The sequence below is a fragment of the Podarcis bocagei genome, assembly GCF_964188305.1.
Source record: "Podarcis bocagei genome assembly, chromosome: 10".
NCBI lineage: Eukaryota > Metazoa > Chordata > Lepidosauria > Squamata > Lacertidae > Podarcis > Podarcis bocagei.
In genome coordinates this window covers 53,279,287-53,306,341 of record NC_138135.1, presented here as the reverse complement: position 1 = coordinate 53,306,341, position 27,055 = coordinate 53,279,287, and the positions used below count along the sequence as shown (strand labels likewise).

The window sequence follows — 27,055 nt, the reverse complement described above, 5'->3', positions numbered from 1 at the left end:
CTTGGAAACGTACTGGGAGCCAACGTAGATCCCAGACTGTAAGCATTTCTTCACAATATAGACTTAACTGGATTGCATCAGCATCTTTTTAAACATAGCAATGCACCAGCAAGATGGAGTGAAAGCTGTGAATTTGGATGCGGCTTCCAATAACTTTCAAGGAAATCTTGAAGGAACATGATGACATGGATATGATGTCTGGCTGTGATAATGAGCTAGAGGAGAGCTCAGAGACAGACAAGACAGAGATGCTGTCAAGTAGATGGTCACCCCTGTCTGGATGAGTGGTGTTCAGCCTGTTCAGCCTTGTAGCTTGGGCAACAGGGGCACACCTAGGGGTTGGCCAAGTTGGCCTCCGCCAAGGGCTCAGGCCTGGTGAGGTGGTCATGAAAATCATGCCTCTGGGCTCTAGCTCAGAGTGGCTAGGAGCCTGCCCACCCATGCACATGCTCCCTGGGCTGCTCCTCCACTGCTCTGGGGTGGAAAAAAACCTGCCATAAATAAGTCATAAATTAAATTTGTTATAACAAAATAAAAAAAAGCCTCTGTAAAATTGCATAGTAAAGTTTTGTGTTCTACAGCACCATTTGGTGTTGCATGTTCATAACATACAGTGGTACCTCAGGTTACATACGCTTCAGGTTACATACGCTTCAGGTTACAGACTCCGCTAACCCAGAAATAGTGCTTCATGTTAAGAACTTTGCTTCAGGATGAGAACAGAAATCGGGCTGCGGCGGCGCAGCCCCAGCAGGAGGCCTCATTAGCTAAAGTGGTGCTTCAAGTTAAGAACAGTTTCAGGTTAAGTACAGACCTCCAGAACGAATTAAGTACTTAACCTGAGGTACCACTGTATTTAAACACTGTTTTTAAACATGCAGCTGACTCCTGGGTGGCCAATGTCTCCTTGCCAAGGGCAAAAGGGAGCCTAGGGAGGCCTCTGTTTGCAGGTGCTCTTTGATCCATTACCTGCATTGGAGGCGCTAGTCTCCTCAATGACATGCACTACCTTTCTCCAGCATAGGCTGGTATCCCAGCGATGCTGCTATCAGGCTCCAGGTTACCAGGCTTCTGTGACTCACGTTCTGGTACCCTTCCATTTGGGTTACTGTAGTTTGTTCTAGAGGTCCGTTCTTAACCCGAAACCGTTCTTAACCTGAGGCGTGCTTTCGCTAATGGGGCCTACCGCTGCCGCCGCGTGATTTCCATTCTCATCCTGGGTCAAAGTTCTCAACCTGAGGTACTACTTCCGGGTTAGCGGAGTTTGTAACCCAAACTGTTTGTAACCTGAGGTACCACTGTAATGCCCTAAGACCAGGGCTTTCTTTTCCAGTTGTGCGTCATTTGCAGACCGACAGTAACGAAAACAGTGAATGTTGATCATATTCCCTTGATGGATTTCTATTTCAGATCAGATGCGGGAGGAATAAGTGAACTCCAGCAATTTCTGCTCCCATTTCTGTGTTCATCGGAATTATCTGACATCGCTACTCTCAGGTAGGTATACAGTGGTACCTCGGTCTACGAACAGCCCTGCTCATGAACAATTCAGTCAACAAACTCAAAACTGGAATTAGGTGTTCTGGTTAGCGAACTTTGTCCTGGAAGCCGAACAGAAGCCGCATGGTGGAAGGGCATGGGTGGCGAGAGGCCTCAGTAGGGAAAGTACGCCTCAGTTTAAGAACGGTTTCGATTTAAGAACGGACTTCCAGAACGGATGAAGTACCACTGAGGTGCCACTGTACAGAGGACTGCAGTCTTAATAAATTAAGTTGCACAGGCTCTTTCTTCCTGATGTAGAGAAAAATGTCAAAGGTTGAAGAGACGCTGAATGATTTGCACAAACCATCCCATAAGTGATTTGCTGACACATCAGCACTGTATTTAAGCAGTGTATTTAAGCAGTGATCACATGGCATATTTATTACATAAAGGTTTTTTTTTATAATTTATAACATAGGTATTGTAAATGTAAACATTTCTTGGAAAATAATGTTACAGTTTTCATGTTTACAAGTAGAATAAGGCACATAGTGCAAAAAAAATACTTTTCTGATACAGAGGTCACAAAATAGTTATCTATATGTGTTAGCTCAAAGGCAGTTAACTGCTCAAAATCCCGTGGTATGACTGAGCCCTTGTTTTAAATATCTTTGTGGGTGATATTAGTATAGCTGCCATTTTTTCCTCTACCAATGCTTTACTGGCAGTTGACGGTATTTGGTTTAATTGTCTAGGTCAGTGTTTCCCAACCTTTTTTGGGCAAAGGCACACTTGTTTGATGAAAAAAATCTCGAGGCACACCACCATTACAGCCCCGTGACGTCAGCGCGCAGCGTTACGCTGGGAGGGACGCACGAAAGTGTAAGTTTCAATTTTTTTCCCTCCCCCTTGCCGGGGAACCTCCAAGTTTTGGGGGTGGGGGGGGAGGAGGCAGCAAAGCGAGGCAGGAAGGAGAGCGCGGCTTGGCTGGGTGAGCTTTGGCAGGGAATGAGAGCCGCGAGGCGGGCGCTGCGGACGGAGGCGCTGCCCGCCGAGCTCGCAGGCAGCCAGGCAGGCAGACGGCGAGAGCCCCGCGCTGGGTGGCCTCTCCTCGACGACGACGCCCCGCCTCTTGCCGCCCGACTCACCCACCTCCCTCCAGGCAACATCTCGCGGCACACCAGGCAACATCTCGCGGCACACCAGGCAACATCTCGCGGCACACTAGTGTGCCGCGGAACAGTGGTTGGGAAACACTGGTCTAGGTTGCAATAATGCTGATCCATTAAGATGAATGGGGCGTTTGTCACAGACTTGAATGGAATGAGGATTGTACCTTTAGCTGGTATTTGGCTTCAACAGTAGGCATCACAAAGAAAATAGAATCGTACTATATGCTATACATTCCAAATACCTGAGAACTTGTTATGAAATAGTGTATGTAATTCAATGTAATATTAATATTGGGGGTTTCTGGCAAGTCCAACAACCAGAACACTTCTCAAAGACAAAACTCTCCACCTATGTGGAGAAAATGTGGCAATGACTTCCTGATGTGGAAAAAGCAGGACACTTGAACGAGGACCACTAGGAGCACTAGAAATCTAAACTAGATCTCCCTAAAGTTAATGAGCTCTACTTCCTACATAGCTTCTTGCATGAGAGTTTCAGTGATGCAACAGAGGTTTCCTTTATCATATAGTATGGGCATTCATTTTGAAGTATTTGGGCAATGGCTGTATACTTCCGTGTGTGTATGTGTGTACACACACAACTGAATTAAAAAAACACCCCTATAATATACAAAATTAATTTGTTTTCATAGTACATAGATGAGAGGTAGGATTGCTAACATTAGGTTCAGAACTATGCTGGTTTTCTTTATGTGATTACTTGCTTTTAGCCACAATAGACGTTAACTTTGCTAAGCATGTGCCAAGGAGATTTCTGAAGCTGAGCTGCTGCGTCTGTCTAAGTACCAAAAATGTGATGTGAAAAGAGGACAGGGACACAATGAAGAAAGCTACAGGAACTGTATCAGCAGAAAGTATATTGATATGCACCTATCTGAGATAGATCTGGGGACAAATATAATGCCTGGCAGGGTTTTGCAAAGTTGATCAGTTGCCATCCTAAACCAACGTACTAGAGAGTAAGTCCCAATGAACCTAGAGGGATTTAAATATGATTAAATGTATTTTGGATTATGCTGGACATTGTATATTTCAAGACCTTCTGTGCTTTCTAACATAACTGATCGAGCCAGCTTAGCAAATGTGAACTCTTTGTTTTGTACAGTAATAAGGAACCTAAGGGACACGGGTGGCGCTGTGGGTTAAACCACAGAGCCTAGGACTTGCTGATCAGAAGGTTGGCGGTTCAAATCTCCACAACGGTGTGAGCTCCTATTGCTCGGTCCCTGCTCCTGCCAACCTAGCAGTTCGAAAGCACGTCAAAGTGCAAGTAGATCAATAGGTACCACTCCAGCGGGAAAGTAAACGGTGTTTCCGTGTGCTGCTCTGGTTTGCCAGAAGCGGCTTAGTCATGCTGGCCACATGACCCGGAAGCTGTACGCCAGCTCCCTCGGCTAATAAAGCGAGATGAGTGCCGCAACCCCAGAGTCGGTCACGACTGGACCTAATGGTCAGGAGTCAGTCCACGGATCTTAACATATTCATTTAATAAACAGCTTTACAAAAAGCCAGTTCAAGTTCTCTTCTTCTTTTTGCCAGGGGGTCAGGTGAGAATGCTCTAGTGCAAGTGAAATGTGCACAAGGGGAGCTCCTTCACAGGGCGATCACATGTATAGTATCTCGGTTGGTGAGTGCGTGGTGCTGATAACACCAGGGTTGCAGGTTCAATCCCCATATGGGACTGCTGCATATTCTTGCAATGCAGGGGGTTGGATTAGATGATCATCAGGGTCCCTTCGAACTCTACGATTCTATGATTCTAATGGAATCGTAGCAGCAAGCCCTACGCCCTTGGCCTCCATGCAGCTACGTGCCTATCTGTTTGGTTTCTATGTGCATACAGACTGTGCAGAGAGGGCCCGAATCTGCAGTTTGGGACTTTACTTTTTTGCAGGGTTGGTTTGCATATAGGACCTTGTTTTAGAGTCCCAGTGTTGCCCCGAGGAGGACTCTGATCCAGATGATACTCTAGTGTCACCCTTAAGGGAAGTCCTCTGTACATTTGGCCTGAAGTTGTGGCTCTTCCATCAGTGCTAAGTAGTGGGGGCTGCCCCCCCAAATTTGCAATGAAAGAGCCAATCCCCCCCCCCAAAAAAAGTTCCGAGGTGGCCTTGCTGAGACCCTGCTGTTTGTTACCATTTTCTCTGCAGGTCCCAATCCCCAGCAGAACAGGATACAGACTGTTAAAGAAACATGCCCAGGCTGGAGCCGGCTATGACCCCATGTACATTCACTATACATTCAGCCAGTGTGTTCAGACTGCTAGGGAGCTGCAAGAAACCCCGGATCTCAGAGAAATGTATTTATATGCTATGTGCATTTGTAATCACATTTGCCATGTTCATGTCACTCGTTGCAGTTTTATGTGTGCGAATATAACACCAAGGGGTCCTTTTTCCTTTTAAATAGGCAAAATGGCTTTAAGAATGTGCCCAGCAACCTGTGGCAGCCTCATAGGAGGTTGTGGGTGTGGCAAGAAGCAGAGTTGCCGATTGACATAGAAGGAGGAGAAGGAATTCAGAGTAAACAAACACTGCAGAGTTGAAAGGATTGAGGAAATAACAGCACCTTCAATATAATTCTTAAGGATTTCTTCTTCTTCTTCTTCTTCTTCTTCTTCTTCTTCTTCTTCTTCTTCTTCTTCTTCTTCTTCTCTCTAGTTTATTTGAAGTTGGAGACCAGTGTTTCCATTAGGAATGCATTTCCCACAAAATCCTCCACATCTTCCGTATATCTTAGTGTCATCCTGAAAAGAACAGAAAATCACTTCATGAGAAGAATGCACTCAAAGCTGCCTTGGAAGCAACAGCAACCCTCGCTGCAGTGATGCGCAAGTTGTCTGAGAACCAGGAATCATGGGAAGGAGATGAAGCAATGACCTGCACGTCCTCTCCTTCTGTGCCATGTGGCAGGCAACTCCAAATCATTCCCCCCACCCCAGCCGCCCTGCCTTAAAACAGGACTGCTTCTTCCAGATGTCTGCTGCCACTTTCCTTGCTCTCTTCATTAAGAGGTTTTCTGAGATTAAGTCTTTACAGCCTCTTCTTCTTCTTCTTTTAAATGCCTGACGCTTTCCAACTCCTTAGTACAGTGGTACCTTGGGTTACATACGCTTCAGGTTACATATGCTTCAGGTTACAGACTCCGGTAACCCAGAAATAGTGCTTCAGGTTAAGAACTTTACTTCAGGATGAGAATCATGCTCTGGCGGCGCGGCAGCAGCAGGAGGCCCCATTAGCTAAAGTGGTGCTTCAGGTTAAGAACAGTTTCAGGTTAAGAACGGACTTCCGGAACGAATTAAGTACTTAACCCGAGGTACCACTGTACCTGACTCAAGGTTCCTTTGCTGCTAATTGAAGCAACTGGAGCAAACACCCCATCCCTGCAAAGAATCATTGGTGCAAACAGACTTACTTGAGATTTGTGTATCTGAACTGTAACGTAATTTCCCTGAGCGATCCACTTTGCTGTAGGGGATAGCCTCAGCCCAGTGCCTGCCAAATTGACGCCAAACTGCCCCTTTTCAAGTGGAAAGAGAAAAACATATAGATCGGCTTTAGAGCGTGGCTAGTAATATTGCTAATATTTGTGCAGGTGTGCCCAGAAATAAACAGCAGAAGCGGCAATAAAAGAAAGATGAGGCAAGGAGGGCTGAGGTGGGGTGGAGAGGGTATGGGGCGGCATCACAAAAGAAGAGTTAAGAAAGGGGGATAAGGGGATAGGGGGGGGGGGACAACATGTTGTAGCAAACAGCACAGTGACGTATAATCGATTTAGAAAATCTTTCTGCTCTAACTACCAATTGGTTGAAAGGCAGATTTTAGCTCCAGAAAAGCTGTCGTATCACCCAGCTAGGAGAAATGTCACATGGTTCTTACCCAAAATATGAGGAAACAAGCAACTTAGAAGGCAAATTTCGAGACCGTGTGTATAAGGCCCTTAGTATTTCCAACTTCCTTCCTTTAATTTCTCTCTCTCCCCCCCCTCTCTCCCTGTGTGTGTGTGTGTGTGTGTGTGTGTGTGTGTGTGAGAGAGAGAGAGAGAGAGAGAGAGAGAGAGAGAGAGAGAGAGAGAGAGAGAGAGAATCAGCGTTGTGCAAGTGTCAGGTGGGCAGAAACATTGTCAGGTATGTGTGTGTGCTTTTGTTAATTGTGTCATGGGGTGTGTGTGCATGTGTGGTCATCTGTCCAGCATTGCACATTTTTGCTTCCCTGCCCCCAGCCCATCTTCAACAGTCACCAGTCGCTACCGCATTAGATATTTGAAATAATAATAATATGTACCCCACCAATCTGACTGGGTTATCCTAGGCACTCTGTGTAGCTTCGAGCACATATAAAAACATAATAAAACATTACACATTAAAAAGCTAGTCTATACAGGGCTGCCTTCTAAAAGTTACATCCTAGATACACCCTAAAGTTGGGGAACCTGCCATGGATTAGGGCAGTGTTTTTCAACCAGTGTGCCATGGAACCCTGGGGTGCCTTGAATGATGGTCAGGGGTGCTGCGGGAAACACCAGCCTCTGTCTCTCTTCCTTCCTTCCTTCCTTCCTTCCTTCCTTCCTTCCTTCCTTCCTTCCTTCCTTCCTTCCCTCCCTCCTCTGATGCCTTCTCATGTCTCTGCCTCCCAAAGGCTTGCACAGCTGTTTGTTGCAGCAGCCCTGGCTACAAGCTTAGCAGGCAAATGGTGCCTCTGGGGCTGGTCAGGGGAGAGGAGAGGAGGCTGAGGGAAAACTCTGCAAGGGAGGATGTTCGAAAAGGGGCTGCCAGCTCTGCAGGCTAGGGACTTCTGAGGTTTGGAGCACATATCCCTACAGGGGAGCCACAGAAAGAATGTAGCCATGGACTCAAAAAGGTCAAAAACTTCTGGATTAGGTCAATGCCTCCATTGTACCACTCTGAAAAAGACTGCCTTGACTCCAACCTAAAGCACAATTGCTGAAGAGAAGTTGTGAGATCACAAGAGGGCAGTGTTGCATTGCAAACTCCAGCTGCAATGGGTCAGGAGGGAGGGGGGTCTGTAAGAAGTGGCGAGACAAAGGAAGTGAAAGAGCAGGTGAACAGAAAGAGGGGGTTTCAAGAAAAGAGGGGGACAGGGTTAAAGAAAGAACGAAACAGGAACAGAACACCTCATGGGATCTGGGTACTGATTTCTGCCCATACACTAGGAAAATTCTCACATCTCTACAGTGCTTGCCAATGGCTGAAAATCCCACACACTTGCTTGGGAATGTGCCCCATCAAATGCAATGAATGGCAAGCCAAATTCTACAGTCCTTCTGTTCATTGGAGTCACTGAACATTTGAAAACAGATAAAATGTGAGAAACCAGCTGAAGAAGAAGCCAAAATGAAATAAAAAGGGAGCAAGCAAGAAAAGAGGGATATTTGGGTATTTAAAGTTTTCAACAAAATCAGCTATATATCTTGGAAAGTTGTTTGTTCACCCCTTGTTTGGACACTTCAGGAGATACTAGAATCACATTTGGTTCTGAGATCAAAGAGTTTGTTTGTTGTCCAGTTGGACACTATTTTCAAACAAGTTGGCAGAATTGACTTTTCAAACCTTCCGTGATATTAACCAAATATGGCATGATGGCTCCTGAGATCAAGGGGGAAGGTTTGGATACAGTTGGATGCCATTTGACTCAAGATGGCAGACCATGCCTTTCAAAACTACACTGATTTCAAAAGTGCACTATTCTTTTGATTTCTTAGAGTTCCTGAGCAACACTGGGTATAAGACGGCTAATACTTAATGGATTGGGGGGAAATGCATGACAAAGGAAAGCTGAGTCCCATCTCTCTCCCTGACACGTACCTGTGGGCATCTAGCAGCGCTGTAACAGTCTCCAGCTGTGGCAAAAGGAACAGGCTTCCCAAGTATGGTGTGAGCAAAACGGAAGTCGGTGGCTAGCAAAAAAATTTGAAAGCTCATTATGGCAAGCAAAACTAGTTTAATTAATCTTGATTCATGCCCACCCCATGGAAGGTAAGGTAAAGAACCCCTGGACAGTTGAGTCCAGTCAAAAATGACTATGGGGTTGCGGCACTCATCTTGCTTTTAGGCCAAGGGAGCCAGTGTTTATCCACAGACAGCTTTCCGGGTCATGTGGCCAACATGACTAAACCACTTCTGGCACAATGGGACACCGTGACGAGTGCCAGAGAGCATGGAAACACTGTTTACCTTCCCACCGCAGTGGTACCTATTTATCTACTTGCACTGGTGTGCTTTCAAACTGCTAGGTTGGCAGGAGCTGGGACAGAGCAACAGGAGCTCACTCTGTTGTGGAGATTCAAACCACCAACCTTCCGATTGGCAAGCCGAAGAGGCTCAGTGGTTTAGACCACAGCACCACCTACATCCCTGTGGAAGAAGGGGTGAATGAAGATCTACATTGGGAACAAGGAGGGAAATAACGGTCTACAAGGGGAACAATGGTGGGGGTGGATGAGCAGCAGCACCTCTTATACACAAAGAGGCTGCTGTAGAGGCAGCATGGGGAAGCTCCCAGTGAGGAGGCAAAGTTGGTCTCCAAGGAAAGCGCCAAAGTTGTTGCTGCTACCTCAGCAGCAGCAGTAGCAGCAACAACAGGCAATGCATTCCCTGGAGGCCAGATCTGCTGCCCCTGTGGATCCTGCTGTCTGAGGCAGTTGCCTCAGGTTGCCTTATGGGTGGACCATCCCTGCCCTGCCCCTTCAGAACTCTTTGGTGGAGGCCTAAGTGCATGGGAAACATGGAAATACACCACTCTGCCCCTCCCCCAGTTCCCTTAAAGTATCTAGTTTAAGGGCTGGACCAGACATGGCCACGAAAGTGCTTGAATAGGTCTCAGGTCTCTTTAAACTCTTTCAAATAGCAACCACCGTGGGTCTCTCTCTCTCTCTCTCTCTCTCTCTCTCTCTCTCTCTCTCTCTCTCTCTGTGTGTGTGTGTGTGTGTGTAGCTCCATATCAGGACAAAGTATGACCCTTTCAAAGAGCTATTTCCCCACTGAAAACGGCCTTTCTGAAGTTGCTATCACCCTGTCAGGGCAGGGATAGCCTTGGCTGCAGTAATCTATGGCCTGGGAAGCTCAGTACTGTGTTTAATTGCTACAAGGAGCTATATGTGGGGCTGCCTTTGCAGACTGTTTGGGAAAGCTGTACTGGTTGCCTCTGCATATCCAATACAAAGGGCTGGTTTTGACCTATAAAGCTCTGTCCATCCCAATATATATTTGGAGCGCCTCTCCTAACATGAACCTACTTGGATCCTGCAGTCTTCATGTGAGGCCCACTGCCCCCTCTGAGGGAGTTTGGCAACAAGGGAGAGCTCTTTCCACTGTCATTCCCCTTCTGATGTTGACATTAGTGTCATTAGGAAAACCATAAAAGCCTCATTTCTGCCTTGATCTGAATTGTGGTTGCTATTTGCAAAAGTCGAGAGAGAGCAGAGATCAGATGACAAATCTCTAGCATCGCCTTTGCACAGAATGAGAAGAGAGAACAATATGGCCGGCTGCTTTGGAGATGGGCTACACATACAAGCTCACCTCTTGATAGGAGCATCACACCATAATGATGTGCACATGCGAAAACCTATCACAAATCAAACCCCACCAAGAAGAGATTTCATAGAATCTCACATCACCTCCAATATATCATTATGTAATGAAAGACGGGTGGGGGGGGTAGACTTTTTCTTTCAAAAGGGCACTGCTGGGAATACAATTTGTGTTTTCAACAGTCACTCAGTCATTGCAAAACACAGTATTATTACATAAAGACTCACTTTTAATCTCCAAAGAACTGAGGTCAATTCTTAGTTTCCTAAAAATGGTGTAGCCAGCTGCAGGGTAGTCATCCCTGCACATGCAGTCTTGCCGTCTGCTTCCATTAAAAGGACACTCGTATGGATTTTGCAGCCTACAAATAAGCGCTCTTTAGTTTTTGCTTTCATCGCAGCAAAGTGCTATTCCATATTAAAAGCCTGAAGAGGGTGAAAACTAATGAGGTTACATTATGCAGCATGGAGGGTTGTATAAACGCCTACAGATTTGCAGCTGAAAGCTGTGAAAACAATCCAGGAACGCTAAATATCTTTTAAGTCCTGTTGATATTATGGAGAGAGGTGTAAGCATGTCCTTAACTCTCACATTAAAAATAAATAGGATTTAGAAATTCTTAACTTTGGCTGGATCATGCCCAGCATACGGAGCCACTGCAGATGCAATGCTTAGAAATAAGCCACGCTCCGGTTGTGAGTTTTGGTAGAGCTCTGGCCAAATAATAGCACGAATTATGGGGGTTGGAGTTTGCTCCAGATGAATTCTGAAACTTTTTGCACATGCTCGGTTTGGAGCATGAAGGGTACCACCATTTAGCAATTCCTAGGTTCTTCAACATTAATTCAGAACATAACAAGGAACAGACATATAATTCTGCAACTTACATATGAATACAGTATATCTACAAATAAAGAAAGGTTAAATTTTTTTTAAATCACAGTACCTATATCCATATACTTCTGAAAAGTTATCTGCTTCCCCTTTAGCCAGTGTTAAATATTCTTTGGGATCCTCTAGCCACATGTCTGAACAAAAAATCTACAACAGAAACATAGAATTCCTTTAGAAAAAGATGGATTTCCTCCACATATCTCCCCTCTCAGATAAAAGGAGTAACAATACCTTTATCTTTCTTCCTTTAATGTTTAGCAAATATTCCCCATCCTTTCTAATCTTTTTTCTGATCTGGATTTCTTTGCAGCTGGTTATCATCTCACCTAAAAATAGACGTGTCAGGTCATTTTGTGTGTGTGTGTGTGTGTGTGTGTGTGTGTGTGTGTGTGTGTGAATGAAGCATTCCATTGTATCCGCTGCAATTTCTGAATTACTTACAGTCTTTCGCATGGCAAATCCTTCTAGCTGCAGGTTTCAAATGTGACAGACACAAGTCACTGGGTGAACCACTTTGGGTCATGCATTCTACTCTTCTTCCTGCCGTCCCCTTTCCACAAGGTGCTGAACACTTAAACAGAGATCATAGAAATAATTTAGACAACAACAAACAAGTCAAAGTGGAGGCCACAATTCCTTCCTGGGCTGAGGCATCTTAACCTTGCTGAGTCAATACTCACCTGACTCCACTTCCCCACATTCCATGATGCGGCAAGTGGACACGCCACAACATTACATTTATTCATCAGTGGTGACTGAGCCAGTGGGCAATTTCTGTATGCTATTTTCCGAAGGCTGTTGGTATGGCTGCTCCAGGCATTGTGGGCTTCTACACAGTATGAGGTCTTCTGCTGGTTCTCAAGATAACAACCAGCTGGACACTAAAAAATATAATTACTGTCACAAAAGGCACATGAAGTTAATTGTTATTATACTGGTGAGTCGAGGACCTGCCACCTGCTTGAGGATAAGAAAGACACAAGGACAAAGTATATAAAAATTCCTACCAGGCCCCTTGGACAACCAAGGCGACCAACCACAGGTCCATAGCAAGGTCAAAAACATGGAAATGAACTAAAGGGAGGGTGGGTGAGTGATCTGACGAAACCCAGCAGTGCAATGAGAGGGCAATGCTGCCGCTGGCGCATTTGAGCAGCTAAACCCCACCCCCTCAGTTTCTGCCCAATTGGTTGGTTGCCAGGGGGTGTGGCGCGGCAGCTGGGCCTGAGACGCAGGGGCCAGAACACCCCCTGCCGATGCGGGAAATGGCTCCTGCTCACAACTCCTCCCCTCTGGAAGGAGGGGAGGCTTTATTGCAAGCTTGTTCTATGCATGTTTCCTAGAAGGAAGTCCCCATTTCAATGGGCTTACTCCCAAGAAAGTAAGCATAGGATTTTATCTCTTGGTAGTTCCACCTCCCTCAGAAATTCAGGGTGGCAGCTGCTCTGCAGAAGACATTTTTTTGTGTGGCAGCCCCTAAAATCTTTGGGCCACAAAATACAAAACTTTTTCAACAGAAAGAGATGTTCATGTTGGGAAAAGCAGCTGCAAGGCCTGTACTAAAAGCAAACTGAATTGGTGGAAGCTGAGAGAATTTAATGAATGTTTCTGAAGTGTTGGTAAGAGAGACTGTTTGTATTCCCATGTTTTTTTTAAAAAAATGCATCTGCTGTTTTCAGGGATAAAATCAGACACCTGGCCACAAATGTAGATATACATACCTGTGAGGAATCAACTGTAATGACAATATATTTACAGGAAGCCAGTTTGCATTTCTTGCTGGATGGAGGTTTTGCGCCAGGATCACAGAGTCTTTCGTTTACTTGGATCCCGTTTTCATCCACACACCTCACCTTGCGGTATGTTTCCCTTTTTTGACACGACGAGGAACACTGAAGATGACAAGAACAAATCCTGTAAGATAGACTACATTTCTGAAGCCGAGTTTTTCCCCCCAGAGAAGCCCGTCCCAAATGTGGCCACACTGAAAGCAAGTGGAATTCTGTAGCTACTCGTTTATATTAAAGCTTTATATATGATATTAAGTGGTTGGTGCTAAGAGTAACATTTCAGGGTGGGCATCTCACAGAAGCTACATGTTTCATGTCGCCCTAGTGGAGAGCTGTTGAAGTTGTCCTTCAATCAGGTATTTGGATTTTCCACACAGGGTGAAATATGTCTATTTCACAGAAGACCGAGAGTCAACGGAATAAGGAAGTTCACATCAAAATCACTTCTTGTTCCCTGTGTGTCATCGTGACATTCAAAGCCACTCAGAGTTGTAAAGGAAAACCCAGAGCAGCGAAATGTATCACTGTTTCAATTTGCCCCATTTACACTATTGGGGCACCCTATTCATGCAGCCATAGAGTCATACATCATAAAGCAACCTTCAGATCTTTCTTCAACAGATCGCCTTTGATCCTTAAAACACGTGTGTCAGTAGCGTTACCACCCACCGCACTTTACGGGCATCTTCATTGGCAGGGAGGGACTGAAGTAGACAAACTGGAAATATGTGGGCAAACAGCAGAATGCACAAATAATACACATATGGGAACGGTGTTGCATGTCACCGTTGAAAACTATGACGGTCTTCCCACTGCAAATATTTTTTAACAAGTAGGGTAACTGCAGCCAAACCTGCAGACATCTGTAACTGGTTTAAATAATCTCAAGCAAGAAGCTTATTTCTCGGCCATACTTACATCTTGCCATTCGTCAGTCAGCCAGTGATACTGTACACAGGCAGGCAGCCAACAAGGCCTCTTACTAGGTGGTTGCATCAGATAATTACACAGCACTTCATCAACTCTACCGCTGCCTCTCAACCTACAGTAAACATCCCGGTGCTGAACTCCTTCTCCACAGGTCACGGAACACTGAAATAAATAAATGTGCACACACAGACATAGAAAAACCAGGGAAATGGGTGAATGGGACATAACAGGGCAATCCAAACCATATCTGAACAGAGGAAAGCCCTGATGAGCTCAAGACTGCTTAACCCATGTATTGTTAGGAATACAACATTCATACTTTTTAATAGTCACTAACTCTGCTAGGGTATACGTACTCTAAAATAAATCAATGGGGCTTACACCCAGGTACATTGGAGACAAGACTGCAGCCTACCTACTTACCTCGGAGTAAGTCCTGTTAAACTCAGAATGACACTTATGAGTAGGCAAGTATAGATCTTTGCTGTAAAACAGCACAGGAAATCTTGCTCTGTTAGTGGAAGACAATTGTCAGTTGTGAGCCATTGCACCCACAAGCCATATATGCGGAAATATATCAATGTCATTTTCTCTCAGTTTCCCATTTTTCCGATTTTAAGTTTAGATTGCCACATCAGTTCATGGTTTTTCCTAGAATCCACCTTTTCGTGTGCAATTTTGCCCAATATCTACATTATTATTTTTTTGCAAAGCAGCTTTCCCTAGTATAATGCATTTTATGTTATTTTCAGTACAATATATGTGCCTATATGCACATTTTACCCTGGTTTGTGCATCTTTGTACACATTACTTGGCCGAAAAACTGCATTGCAAAATTCAGGGAAATGTGAATTGTGAAGGATGGCCGAACCTCAGTTTGCAGATCATTTTGGGAAATGTGGATTAAGTTCACCTTTAAACGCAGGCTGAATAAAAATTATCTCCCATCCCTTGTTGTGTAGGCAAAAGTGGAGAGTTCCGGCATTGGAAAACCACAATATATGGTTGTTAGCATGTATTGTCGGTCACGAGCTGTGCAGGCTTATAAGGGGGGCTGGAAAGCAAGTGAGCAAGTGTTCTCTTTATTTCCTACCCCTCGTACATGGCATTCATGTAACTGGTAAAGAGGGAATTTATTCACATGCTGATGTCACTTGCCTTCTCTCTCACACACAGAAATCAAAGGCCACATGCTTTCAAGCAGCTTCATCTTACCATTGCCAATGTTTTCCAGACTTCAAAAATGACTGAATCATATTTAGCCATTATTGCCTCCACCCTTTCATTGCATATTTGTTTCATATTTTTTTTTAAGTCATACTCTCCTCTGCAGCCTTTTAATGTTAATTCTCCATGGCACATTTCCTAAAATGCGTGCCTCTTGAAAAGGCAGAATATATAGCCTTCTTGTACGTGAGTGAAAAAAGCACATACCACAACTTGTTTCCATTAACTTTATTTGAAAATCGCAGATGGGGAGCTGGAGTTTCTATTCTCCAGACTCATTTGTACTGTAACTATTAACTTTATGGTGATCTGTATGTAAGCATGAAAGGAGAGCAGATCCTCTATACGTGTTTTGCTTTGTAGTCATCTCCATCAATTGCATTCGCTGACGCAAGGCACATCCCTCCCCAGAATGTTAATTAACTTCAGAACTGCATTGACACAATGCGGCGCAATGAAAAATGATAAGTGTAATAATTTAGGACACATATATGACCGCATTGTCCTAATCATACAGGAAAGGCAGTGGAACATCAGTAGTAGAACATCTTCTCCCCATGCAAAAGGTCCAAGTTTCTATCTCTGGCATCTCCAAGGTAGGACTGAGAGAGACCTGAGACTATCCTGGTGATGATTCAGTATAATGTAGCTTCCTAAGGTCCTATTATGCTTTCACCACATGTTAAGAGAGACTAAAATGAGATGGATGGAAGTGGATGATTGTAGCAGGCTTGCACAGCTTATGGCCTCTCAAACTGACGACAGCTCTTGAGCCAAATGAAGGGGGAAGGAATGGGTTCTGTGCAGTCAGTCTGAAACGGGACCCAAAACCCTCATTTTTCCTCCTCCAAGGGAGCATTTCTAAAATGCATTCACTTGAGCTCTTGAGTCAATGTATAAACAGAAAGCTATCTGTATAAGCAAGTGCTCAAAGCCCTCTCCTTTATCAGTCCATAACGGCAACGGATGGCCTTGCCAGTTCCGTGGAGCAGGGATGGCACGTCAGGGTCTTATCTGACATCCTGATCACAAAAAGACGCACCAACTTTGTCAGGTCTGACAAGAGACCTGGGAACGGTGCCAGGAGTGTTCTTAGAGTTGGTGACCTCCTGCCCCAAGATAAGAGTATAGGAACAGGAACAACCTTTTATGGTCAAGAGTACCAGAACAGGAATATTTGTTTATGGTCATGTATGTCAACTTGCGTGTATGAGCTGACGTGGTTGGATTCCTGGGGAAGGGGGGAAAGGGTGCCTGGAGGATATATAAGGTAAAGGTAAAGGTACCCCTGCCCGAACGGGCCAGTCTTGACAGACTCTGGGGTTTGTGCGCCCATCTCACATCTATTGGCCGGGGGCCAGCGCTGTCCGGAGACACTTCCGGGTCACGTGGCCAGCGTGACAAAGCTGCAACTGGCGAGCCAGCGCAGCACACGGAACGCCGTTTACCTTCCCGCTGGTAAGCGGTACCTATTTATCTACTTGCACCCGGGGGTGCTTTCGAACTGCTAGGTTGGCAGGCGCTGGGACCGAGCAGCGGGAGCGCACCCCGCCGCGGGGATTCGAACCGCCGACCTTTCGATCGGCAAGCCCTAGGCGCTGAGGCTTTAGCCCACAGCGCCACCCGCGTCCCACAGCGCCACCCGCGTCCCCACAGCGCCACCCGCGTCCAGCGCCACCCGCATGCAGGATATATATACTGCATGAAATTTCTCATTTCTTTGGACTTGCTGTGGACTGACCATGCAAGTGCCTTCTGCTATCCGGAGAGCAGAATAAACTCTTTCTCTGAATCAACCTCGGTGTCATTTGACCTCCTCCCTCCCTCCCAGGAGCAACGCAGACCCCACCAGTTGGTAAAGTCTAATAAGGCTACACAAATATTGTGGCCTGCTCAGTGTCTGACAACCCATGCCAGCCCAGGCAGACCCCCAAATTCAAGAGGCCTTATTGAGTGGCTGGTAAGTTACTGTCTATTGTTGGCTCACTGTGTTCAGCCCAGTGGTGTGCAAATTGTGCATTTCTGAATTATAGCAATGGTGTTCCAATGTGTTCAGAATGAACCTGTGGCTCCCCTAGTATCACAGTTTTGCCACTTTTGTGAAATATTTCTGAATAACCGGCACCACACAATGCAAGAGAATACTGCCTAGTGAAGGCAAAGCACTTAAAAACCTCACTGATTTCAGTGGGAGAGTTAAAATCCAGTCAAATCCTGTGTTTACTCAGGATTCTTCAATGGGGCTTATTTCCATGTGACTATTGTGTCCAAATAATGGTCTAAGAAAATTAAATGCTGTAGCAAAACTGGATTGGTACCCCAACTTGGAAGTGTCTTAAATTCTTATTAAGAATGTATTTGTCCCCCGCCCCCAACATTTCCCAAGTGTTATTTTTTAGATTGCACTGCTTGGTGTTTTTTTGTATTTTGTTCCTTGAGTTTCATTGACAGTTTGTATTTTCAGTTAATTTGTATTCTATTTTATGCTGCTGTTGTAAAACTCTAAGAGCTTTTTAATATATTAATTGGTCCATAAACTGATTAAACAAACAAATAAGTAAGTAAGTAAGTAAGTAAGTAAGTAAGTAAATAAATAAATAAATAAATAAATAAATAAATAAATAAATAACAACAACTGTCATTAGACAGTAGATTGGACCATACGAGCCAAACTCTACTGGGTGCACCACAGTACAAAAAAGTTAGGTACTATATTTCATTGCAGAAGGTATGGCCTTCTCTCTGCTGCAGAACTGTATCGTGACTTGACTGCAAGACTAAAAAATACCTCATTCCACCTGTTGGCCTTCCATCCAGGACATCGGGCAGCTCTGCAAACTTTGTGGGTTCGAGGCTTCTTTAAATGCTGGCACATATTATCCCCTAGTTTAATTTGGAAGTTGTTAACGCAATATATGTCACGATCCTTTACACCCTTCCCACAGGATACAGAGCACTGTAAAAGAAAGAAGAATCAAACATTCTCAGCTGTTTGACTTTAGAACGACATTTTCATAGCATGGCCAATTACTGGTGCAAATATTGCATGGCAAAGAAATGCTGCTACGCTGAATCAGCTCCATTTGGGCCACAATCATATACCCACTTAAGGGAGAAGGCTCTATTGAAGATAGTGGCACTTACTCCTAAACAAACATTCATAGGGTTCTACTGTGTGGTCAGCCACGTGAGTCTTGAAGTTCTCAAACAGGACATGTTGGCCAGTGATGCAGTTACATAATTTTGGAGACCAGACTTAACAGTCTTACAGAGCGTCTCTCTGTGTTGCTTTGCTTACTTTGAAGTCAGCCCTGCTGCGTTTGGTGGTCCCCTTGCTCACTCTGCTAAGTGGGTCCTCCTCGGATTCGACCCTCAAGTCCTGCCCTGGTACTACTACTGATATTGACAGTGACCACGTCCTGTTCTTTGTTCCCATGGCCTGGCACCTAAACATTCCATTTTGCTTACGTGCTTAATAGCATGTTGATGTATCTATCCTCTGTGTGACCATCCATCTCTGTATGATTCGTTACTCTGGTTGTCACCAGTCTTATAGTGGTGGGAGGAGATCTTACTGGAAAGTCAGGTGGGGTTAATACCAGAGCTGGTCAGTACCAGAGCACCCTATCACTAACAATTATCTTTCTGTTTTCTGTTGCCCTGATCTGCCCTGGGCTTGGCAGACATTTAAATTTCCCACATTGGCAGAGTGACACTACTACATGGTGGGCCATAATGGGAACTTAAAATAGCAGCTAGACCCAAATACTCAAGGCAGCTAAAATAAGTCGGCAGGTAATGCTTTGCCTGCTCATTTGTAGTTGTGTTTAAGATTTACCTTTAGCAGCCTTACTTCCCCCAAAGCAAAAATTAATACAGTTCTTATTTTCAGCAAATGGAAACATTTCTAAGGCTACTAACTGAGACTTGCATTTCACATCACTGTATCTAGCAGTGTGCCTCATATATTTCTATGGAACTTACATATAGATTGTATGGTGGAACTTGCCTATAGTTTTACTGAAAGGTAGGATTTACTTTGTTGTAAATACAGTTAGGACTAGGGATGTCAGTGTATTTGTTTTCTTATGCTAAACTTTCGAACACTAAAGGCTTTGTATTCTGTTACACTTTGAGGGTATTCTAATGAGGGGGAAAGACCCATGCAAAGGATATTTGATATTTCCTGCAAGGTATTCTTTTCTCTTATCCGAGCCCTTGAGCATGAGGCAACAGAGAACCTGCCACTTTTGCAAACCTTATCATTTTAAAGGCATTTCAAAGAGCCAGTTCTGGAAGGATTAAGTATCAAAGGACCCCAGTGATAAGCTCCACATTAAAGTCTTTACACTGTAAACAGAACTTGATAAATGGTGGCACTTAAGTAAGGCAGGTGTTTGAACGAGACACAACGTATTTTCTATTGTCTCAAAAGGCTCACCTTTTTTAATTTTTTTTAAAGTTCACATATACTGTAAGGCAGAGATAATCATTTAATTTCTTTATCTGAAGTACCAACATGAAAACAGATCCAGTGTCAGTATATTAGGATGTCCTCCCTCAGCGGTTTCCATTTCCCCAATATGAGCTATTCCTCACCAGACACTTTACTTCCATTTTACCTCTGTTTCCGAGGTCTGCAGTTTCCAAACAATATTCACCGAAGGCAACAGTGTTAAGGTAAGAATGTTGTTCTGTTCTTTACTTTTGTAGCAAGGCAACATGCCTGGTCTACTCAGTGATTAGTAATCAAAAATTAAGGGTGCAATCCAGCCACAGCTAAGCACTTTTAAGCAAGTCCTTTTTTTCAGCAGGAACTCGCCAGAAATCAGTTCCTGCACTTCTCACCATTGGCATTATAAGAGAGCAAGAGAGGCGTTCATGGTGAGTTCCCGCACCTCTTTTTCTAGAAAAATAGCACTGCTTTAAAGCACCATCAGTTTCAATTAAGCCAAGGCTGAACTCTCACCATTTGAAATCAACAGGATTTGCGTTAGAAGGATAATGCTTACAGAGCCAATATAAAAAGGCAGATGGCTGCTCATTAGTAATTCATACAGCGGCTTGTTATAAATGTATTGTTTGAAATGTAAAGATATAAATGTTTTAATTGTGATCTGCTGAATCCCTCAAATGTATAACGACAGCATGCAAAATAAAGCCAATGCTGTCTTTGATCAAATGGGCACCAGTATTGCTTGAAAGGAATATGGGGAATATTTTGTTGTTTGCAAAATGTTCATTTTAAGTTGTGCTTGTATAGAATAACACAGAACAGGACGCAGACAATATATACTATAGAAGATGGTGTTTGTGCAAGTGTGTTTTATGAAGTCACTGTAGTAGGTTTAGCTTCTTAAGAGGATTTCTTGATAATGGTCAATGAAGTGTCAATTAATGTACAATAAAATAATGACAAAACAGACAAAATATAGAGTGGAAGTTAGTAATTCAGAAAGGATAAAGGAAAAAGCATTAGCTGTACATTCACATAGGAACTATAAAACTAGTAATGGAAGGAAAGCAACAAGAGGTGCAGCAGCTGTGGAAAAAATATTAGGAGTGGGGAAAGTACCAAATGTATGATTTTTAAAAAAGTCTTCCTTGGCCTAGTCTGATAATGTGACAATAGCTTCACTGCTTAATAAAAGTTTCAAAACATACATGCAAAAGAGTATGGGCAAGTGGATTCATCTGTCTTACATAAAGCAACTGGTCTATTGTGACAGGCTGATGCCTGAAACATATTGGGAATTAAAATTATCTCTTTGTCTACTACACAGATGGTGCCAGAGGGCAGGATCCATCAAAGTTGTTCTGTCAGCACAAGAACTCCAGAGCAGATTTGGGGGAGGCATGGGGTGTGAGGAGAGGAGAGGGAGGAAAGTTCTGTTGTGTAGACAGAAATCTTTGTGCCAGGGGAACCACTTCACTGGATACTGCTCATGGTTTTTACATATATAAAGAGCCCTTAAGTGTTAAGATACTTAGTTGATGAAAAAGCTAAAGGCCAAAGACTCATACTCCAGTGTTGTTCTCTACTGAATTTTACTAAAATCTATGGGATTTGTCAGTGGCGTAGCGTGTGCAGGGGGGGCCGGCCGCACCGGGCGCAACATCTGGGGGTTAGGGTTAGGGGGTGGAAATCCACGGGTTAGGGGGCGGAAATCCACGGGTTAGGGGGCGCAAATTACTTGCCTTGCCCCGGGTGCTGACAACCCACGCTACGCCACTGGGATTTGTTCCTTACACATAACTGTGCCTGACTGTGCCTCTCTATTATTAACTTTGAACTAGTGATGGGTGAGCCACCTTTGGCTCGGTTCACTTCAGATTGGCTTGGAAAGAAACTGAGTTATCTCCTCCCAGATAGGGTCCACTCCCAACCTCCTAGTCACTCAAACTTATCTTCCGCTGGTACCTCAAAATCACCCCCACCCACTTATCAGGCCGCAGTTTTCAGGTGGCAGTATTTATTTCCCGTCCATCTGGCTGTGTTTCCCCAGCCACTCTGGGCGGCTTCCAACAAAATATGAAAATACAATAGTCTATTAAACATTAAAAGCTTCCCTAAACAGGGCGGCCTTCAGATGTCTTCTAAAAGTCTGGTAGTTGTTTTTCTCTTTGACATCTGGTGGGAGGGCGTTCCAGAGGGCGGGTGCCACTACCGAGAAGGCCCTCTGCCTGGTTCCCTGTAACTTGGCTTCTTGCAGCGAGGGAACCGCCAGAATGTACCACATTAAGCTGTAGGGTGCCTGACGGAAGGGATGCCTTTCCTCCCTATTGCTCTGCTCTTGAGACTTTTGTGTGATATGTAGCACGGTACCAGACCAACCAAAAGGAGCCTTTGGGGATGTAGTCTGCATCTCTGTGTAACCGTGGCCTAGGTGCAGCACATTTTCCAGGGCCCACTTTGGCTGGGCTGGCATATTGCTACACCACATGGAGATGGGAGGCCGCTCTCTGTCACCTTTCCCAGTAGCCTGCACACAGTGCAACTTGCTGCTACAGCCATACTGTGGTCTTCACTGTAGTCCAGTTAGTGGTGTGGGAGAGTAGGGTAGGGTAGAGGAGCCTGAGGGAATCAGCTGAATGGAGAGGGTTTGGGACACAATGAGTATAAGGAATTCTTCTCTAGCTCAGATCAAAATCTGAACTGAAGAAAAATCCAGGGATCATGTTTTGTGGTTGAGATACTACTACCCCTTGAAACATGGATGCGTTCCTTACAACATTTCTCCAATGAAAATAGGGGTGTCCTACCTATTCCATCATCATCATTATCATCATCATAATTTTATTATTATTTATACCCTGCCCACCTGGCTGGGCTGCCCCAGACACTCTGGGCAGCTTCCACTATATAAAAACATAGTAAAACATTAAACATTTAGAAACTTCCCTAAACAGGGCTGCCTTCAGATGTCTTCTAAAGGTTGTATAGTTACCGTATTTTTCGTCCCATAGGACGCACCTAGTTTTTTTGGGGGGAAATAAAGGAAAAAATGTTTTCCTTTATTTCTCCCCCAAAACCAGGTCGGGGAACAGTGGGATGGCCGCGCTGCGCCTCCCTGCTGTCCCCCGAGCTTGTGGGGCTGGCCGACGTCTGCCCGGCGCGAGGGGTGCTCTGCTTCAGGGCGCCCCGCGCACCGGGGGGCAGGCTGCTATCCGCAGCCTGGGGAGCCCTGTGGGAACTCCCACAGGGCTGCCTAGGCTGCGGGTGTGTTCCCGAAGCGCCGGGCACTCTGCTTTCAGCGCGCTCCGCGCTCCGGCAAGCAGGCTGCTATCTGCAGCCTAGACAGCCCTGCGGGAACGGTATTTATCTCCTTGGCTCAGGGGTGGCATAACTCCATACCTTCCAACATTTCTCTGATGAAAATAGGGACATCCTAAGGAAAAGTGGGAAATTTCAGGATCAAATAAGAAACCGGGAAGGCTTCTGTAAATCTGGACTGTCCCTGGAAAATAGGGACACTTGGAAGGGTCTGTGGGTGTCTCAGCTTGTGGGCACATAAATTTCATGAAGGAAGTCCCAAACTCTGAGATTTGCATCACTTTCTACCTGAGTAGAAGCAGTAAGAGCCCCCACTAGCATGTAGTATACCAAGAAAACTATCAATTCATGTGTTCAACAAGGTGTATTTTGCATTCAGCTGTCCATATCTAAATGTAGAAAAAAAACACAAGGATCAGTGATTAAAGGTTCAGTAAATAATCCATTGTTACAAAGGTAGTTTCCTGCAAATTGCCCTAGGCATTAATCTCTATAATAGATTAATAAATGCATTCCCCCCCCTAGCCAAAGCACTTTAAACTCCCACAGGTTTCAACAGGAGAGATTTATGCATGTGTTTAAATCTCCCACTGAAATTAATAGGACTTAAAAGTGCTTAACTTTGGCTGGATCGTGTGAATTTTATTGCAAAGTGAAAAGTTTTTTCACTGCTGCCACTTAATTCCATCTGTAAAACTAAACCGAGAAGTCTGTTCAGGTTTGTGTTCAAAAGCTTCTTTGCTTGCGCTTTAAAGGGTCGCTTTTCAGGAAACCGTGCAGACAGGAACTCTTCATATAGCTTTTATATCTTTCCTTTCAAGAAACACCCCACATATGTGCCACCAAGGGGCCTCCACCTTTTGGACTGCAATTTAGATCAATCCTGCCTCTTCAGTAGTGGAAAACGTTACCTTTAAAAAAAAATACTGTGCGGCTATTTGGAAACAAATAAAAGCAAACTATTTTATAGCTACGAGAAAGGAATAAGATTGCTTGAGATATCTGCTTCTAACTATGCATTTCTGCTTGTTTCAGGGCTTACAACAGCTGTGCAAGAAACACCAATGCTCAAGAAACAGCTGGCCACATGTCTCTAGATACAGTATATAGAGTGCATAATATCATATGTGTAGAAACACGGAGATACACCAAGTCAATTCTGCAGGTTCCAATCCATTGGATTGTGTCTAAGATCACAGGCCTAGGTTATCCAAATGGGTGGGTTGTGTAGACAGGCCTGGTTAACCATGACTTTAGGGTTTTTCACCTCTCTGATTTTCCCTATCTAAGTTTATTGGTTGCTAAGGGGTGGTGGGTGGAAGGAGAGTGATGCAGTTTGGGGACAATTTAGGGCAAAACCGACCCTTCTCTGTAATAATGGGATCATGTAGGCTATGCCAAAAGTCACTGCATACTTGTTTCCCCTTCCCTCGGGAGTCCTTGCAATATACGAACTCTTTCTCCACAAGCAAACTGTCCATCAAAATGATGGGTATTTAGCGAGCAATAATATAGCTGCCAGTTAATGTCAATGGAGTAGAACGCTGTCGTTCCAACTTAATAAACACAATAGAGTTATCACTGCTGACACTTGGAGGATTTAACAAGTTCTGTTTTGTGCTAGTTCAGCGCCTTTTCCAGGGAAGGTACCTGCTGTCTGACTCCTTTAAAAAATGATTGTATGTCGGGGACTGTGCTGAGGAGGGCTGCACTGAGGAGGAATGGAGGGAGCCTCCCCCTGCTCCTGATCAGGATCCTGAATCTTCCCAGGACAGTATAGATTTGGAACAGTGGTTTGCAGGGGGCATAGTTCAGAAAGCAGAAGCTGGGAAGTACAGGATGGGGAGCAGCTAGGAGGAGGAGAACTGGGAGAGAGTTAACAGACTCAGTGTCGCTTGAAAGTGTTCATCTGCTCAGTTCAAAGTCAAGAAGAGCAGATAAGGTGGCAGCAGAGAAAGCACAGTGGTTGCGAGATCAGATTGCAAGACACAGTAGTGACGTGGGTGACTAGGGAGGAAGTGGGTGGGACCCTCAATTGAGAGCACCTTCATTCCTAGGAATGGATTCTTTGTTCTTGCTGTGATAATTAAAGTTTCTAACTGGTAAGAGACTCTTTTATCTTTGTTCTGCTTATCTACTGCTAAAGGGGGAGGAAGGAAGCCAGTTCCCTGAAGCCTGACATCCTATCACACCCATTGGCACTTTATTGCATAAGTAGTTTTTGGCAAAGTAATCAATTGCTTGCTGCATCTCACACAGACAAAAGAAATAATTGGTATCTAGCCTTAAGGAAAGGCCCATTGAAACCAATGGGGCTAACTAAAATTCCATTGATTCCAGTGGGTTTTACTCTAAAAAGGATAAGCCTAGCTAAAGTTCAGAAAAATAGTATAGTCCCTTATGGGCAGATGCACACACTTTCTACAAAAGTGCCCCCCACCACTCTGTTTTTTCTAACCATTTTATTTCTCTTTGAACATTTTTGCAATTATACTGTTAGAAGATATGCAGCACAATCATCTCTACATCACCACTCCAACATAAGTCTTATCATTGTCGATGGGACTTAGTGCCAGGTAAGGGTGTACAAGATTTCAGTCTTAAATCTTATTCATTTGATGATTTATACAAAATACTTGCATTGGATGTAGCATGCAGAAACCATTCGCCATAATTTGAAGAATCAAATATACCGACTAAATTGAAGCTGAATGATCTCTTATTTATGCTAAGATTCTATTACTTATCTCAACTGGACTAAACTAACATCTGTTGTATGGCAGATTCTTTTAAAAATATTAACACATCAAAGGGCAAAAGCTGGATTTGATTAGTATTGTTCAAAGTCTGTATGCTTCTCTGGTAACTGGGCTTTGTCTGCTAAATCCCCTTTCCCTTTAAATAATAACATTCAAGGGAGATCAATCAAAGGCAGCCGCTGGAATACAAATGAATTCATATGATACAGGTGTAATATTCACATTCAGACACCTAAAGACACAGTTGATTGCAGAATCTTGAATAGTTGGAATGTTCCGCAATAAACTGTACTGGAAGAGATTGAGGTGACAAGGCCTGTGAAATTTCATGAAGCCATTCACCATTTCTTACCCTACCCTGCTTCCCCAGCTATAGTTCCTCTTCTTCCTTTTCTTTGCCTTAGTGAGGAATTTTTACACTCAAGCTTCAGCTTGAAAAACCTTCCAAAAAACCCCACACTCATCACAGTAGCCTTTCAGGTTTTCCTAGCCCCAATAATATTATTGCTTCAGATCCATCTGCAGTGATTCTTCTTCACTGAATGATCCCAACCAGATAGGGATTACACAGAGAACCTCTTAGGGTCCCTTCCAACTCAACAATTCTATGATTCCATGACTGCAGCCAATGAAATTAGGCTACATCACTAACGGATAGTGAAACCACCCCTTCGAAGAGTGGAGATGTGCTTCTAATATTCTCGCCTTGCTTGCTGTGCTGTGCAGGAGGTTACATTGCCTATTTAGCCCTGAACACCCAGGCTTTGTACCCAGTCCAACTCTAGTGGCACGTTGCTGTGTGTGGCTAAGTGTGGTGGAATGTGGATGAAGTTAAATATTCGGATGGGAAAAAAAGCAACGTGTTGTGAATTAGTGACATCAGCGTTTGGCTGTGCATCCAAAGACACATCTTCAGCCTCATTTGGCTGCAACTGTGTCCGATTGGATCAAGATGAGAAGTATCAAACCAGTTTCTCTGGCAACAGCAGCACATTCTCTCTCTCCTCTTTTTTTTTAATCATTTTTATTGATTTTCCAATAAAAAAATCCAATCAACATACCCATCAAAATCCAATTAAAACAAAAAACTAAAACAAAAAAAGACCAAATTATAACCCAAATTGTAATTATTGATTTTTCGGGGCTCCTCGTAGTCTGGACCTCTGAAGCATATCTCCAAATCTCAGTCCTGCCTCTCTTCGTTGTTGTCATATTTTCCACATCCCGATTTTAACCCTCTCTCCTCAAAACACCACCCTCTTGCAATCCTCCACAAAGAAGTTCTTAAATACTATATCAATCCATCAATCAACTGTCTTCAGGCACAACGAAGCACTTCCATCTCATTATCGGGACAGTTATTGGGATATTAGGTGGAGGGGAGCCAATACCTCAAAGCTGAATCTATGAAAAGACAAAGATGTTGTGTGCCGCAAGTTCTCATGCCTGGGAA

At 44.2% G+C, this 27,055-nt stretch overlaps 1 protein-coding gene across 4 annotated transcripts in view; it reads right to left on the bottom strand.

Moving 5' to 3' along the window:
- Window positions 1–2,747: 2,747 nt before the first annotated feature.
- The window catches only part of ADAMTS20 (ADAM metallopeptidase with thrombospondin type 1 motif 20), an 80,988-nt gene continuing 56,680 nt past the window's right edge, over window positions 2,748–27,055 (bottom strand). For 3 of the 4 annotated variants that reach the window (XM_081211366.1, XM_081211368.1, XM_081211369.1), the window contains 11 exons: window positions 17,858–18,025; window positions 13,830–14,003; window positions 12,843–13,013; window positions 11,802–12,002; window positions 11,563–11,692; window positions 11,353–11,447; window positions 11,174–11,268; window positions 10,455–10,588; window positions 8,500–8,591; window positions 6,090–6,194; window positions 2,748–5,421 (listed from right to left, as the gene is read on the bottom strand). In XM_081211366.1, coding sequence (XP_081067492.1) covers window positions 5,332–5,421; window positions 6,090–6,194; window positions 8,500–8,591; window positions 10,455–10,588; window positions 11,174–11,268; window positions 11,353–11,447; window positions 11,563–11,692; window positions 11,802–12,002; window positions 12,843–13,013; window positions 13,830–14,003; window positions 17,858–18,025 — 1,455 coding nt within the window. In that variant the 3' untranslated portion in view covers window positions 2,748–5,331. The remainder of the gene's footprint in view (window positions 5,422–6,089; window positions 6,195–8,499; window positions 8,592–10,454; window positions 10,589–11,173; window positions 11,269–11,352; window positions 11,448–11,562; window positions 11,693–11,801; window positions 12,003–12,842; window positions 13,014–13,829; window positions 14,004–17,857; window positions 18,026–27,055) is intronic. The other variant, XM_081211367.1, reaches the window with a different exon arrangement.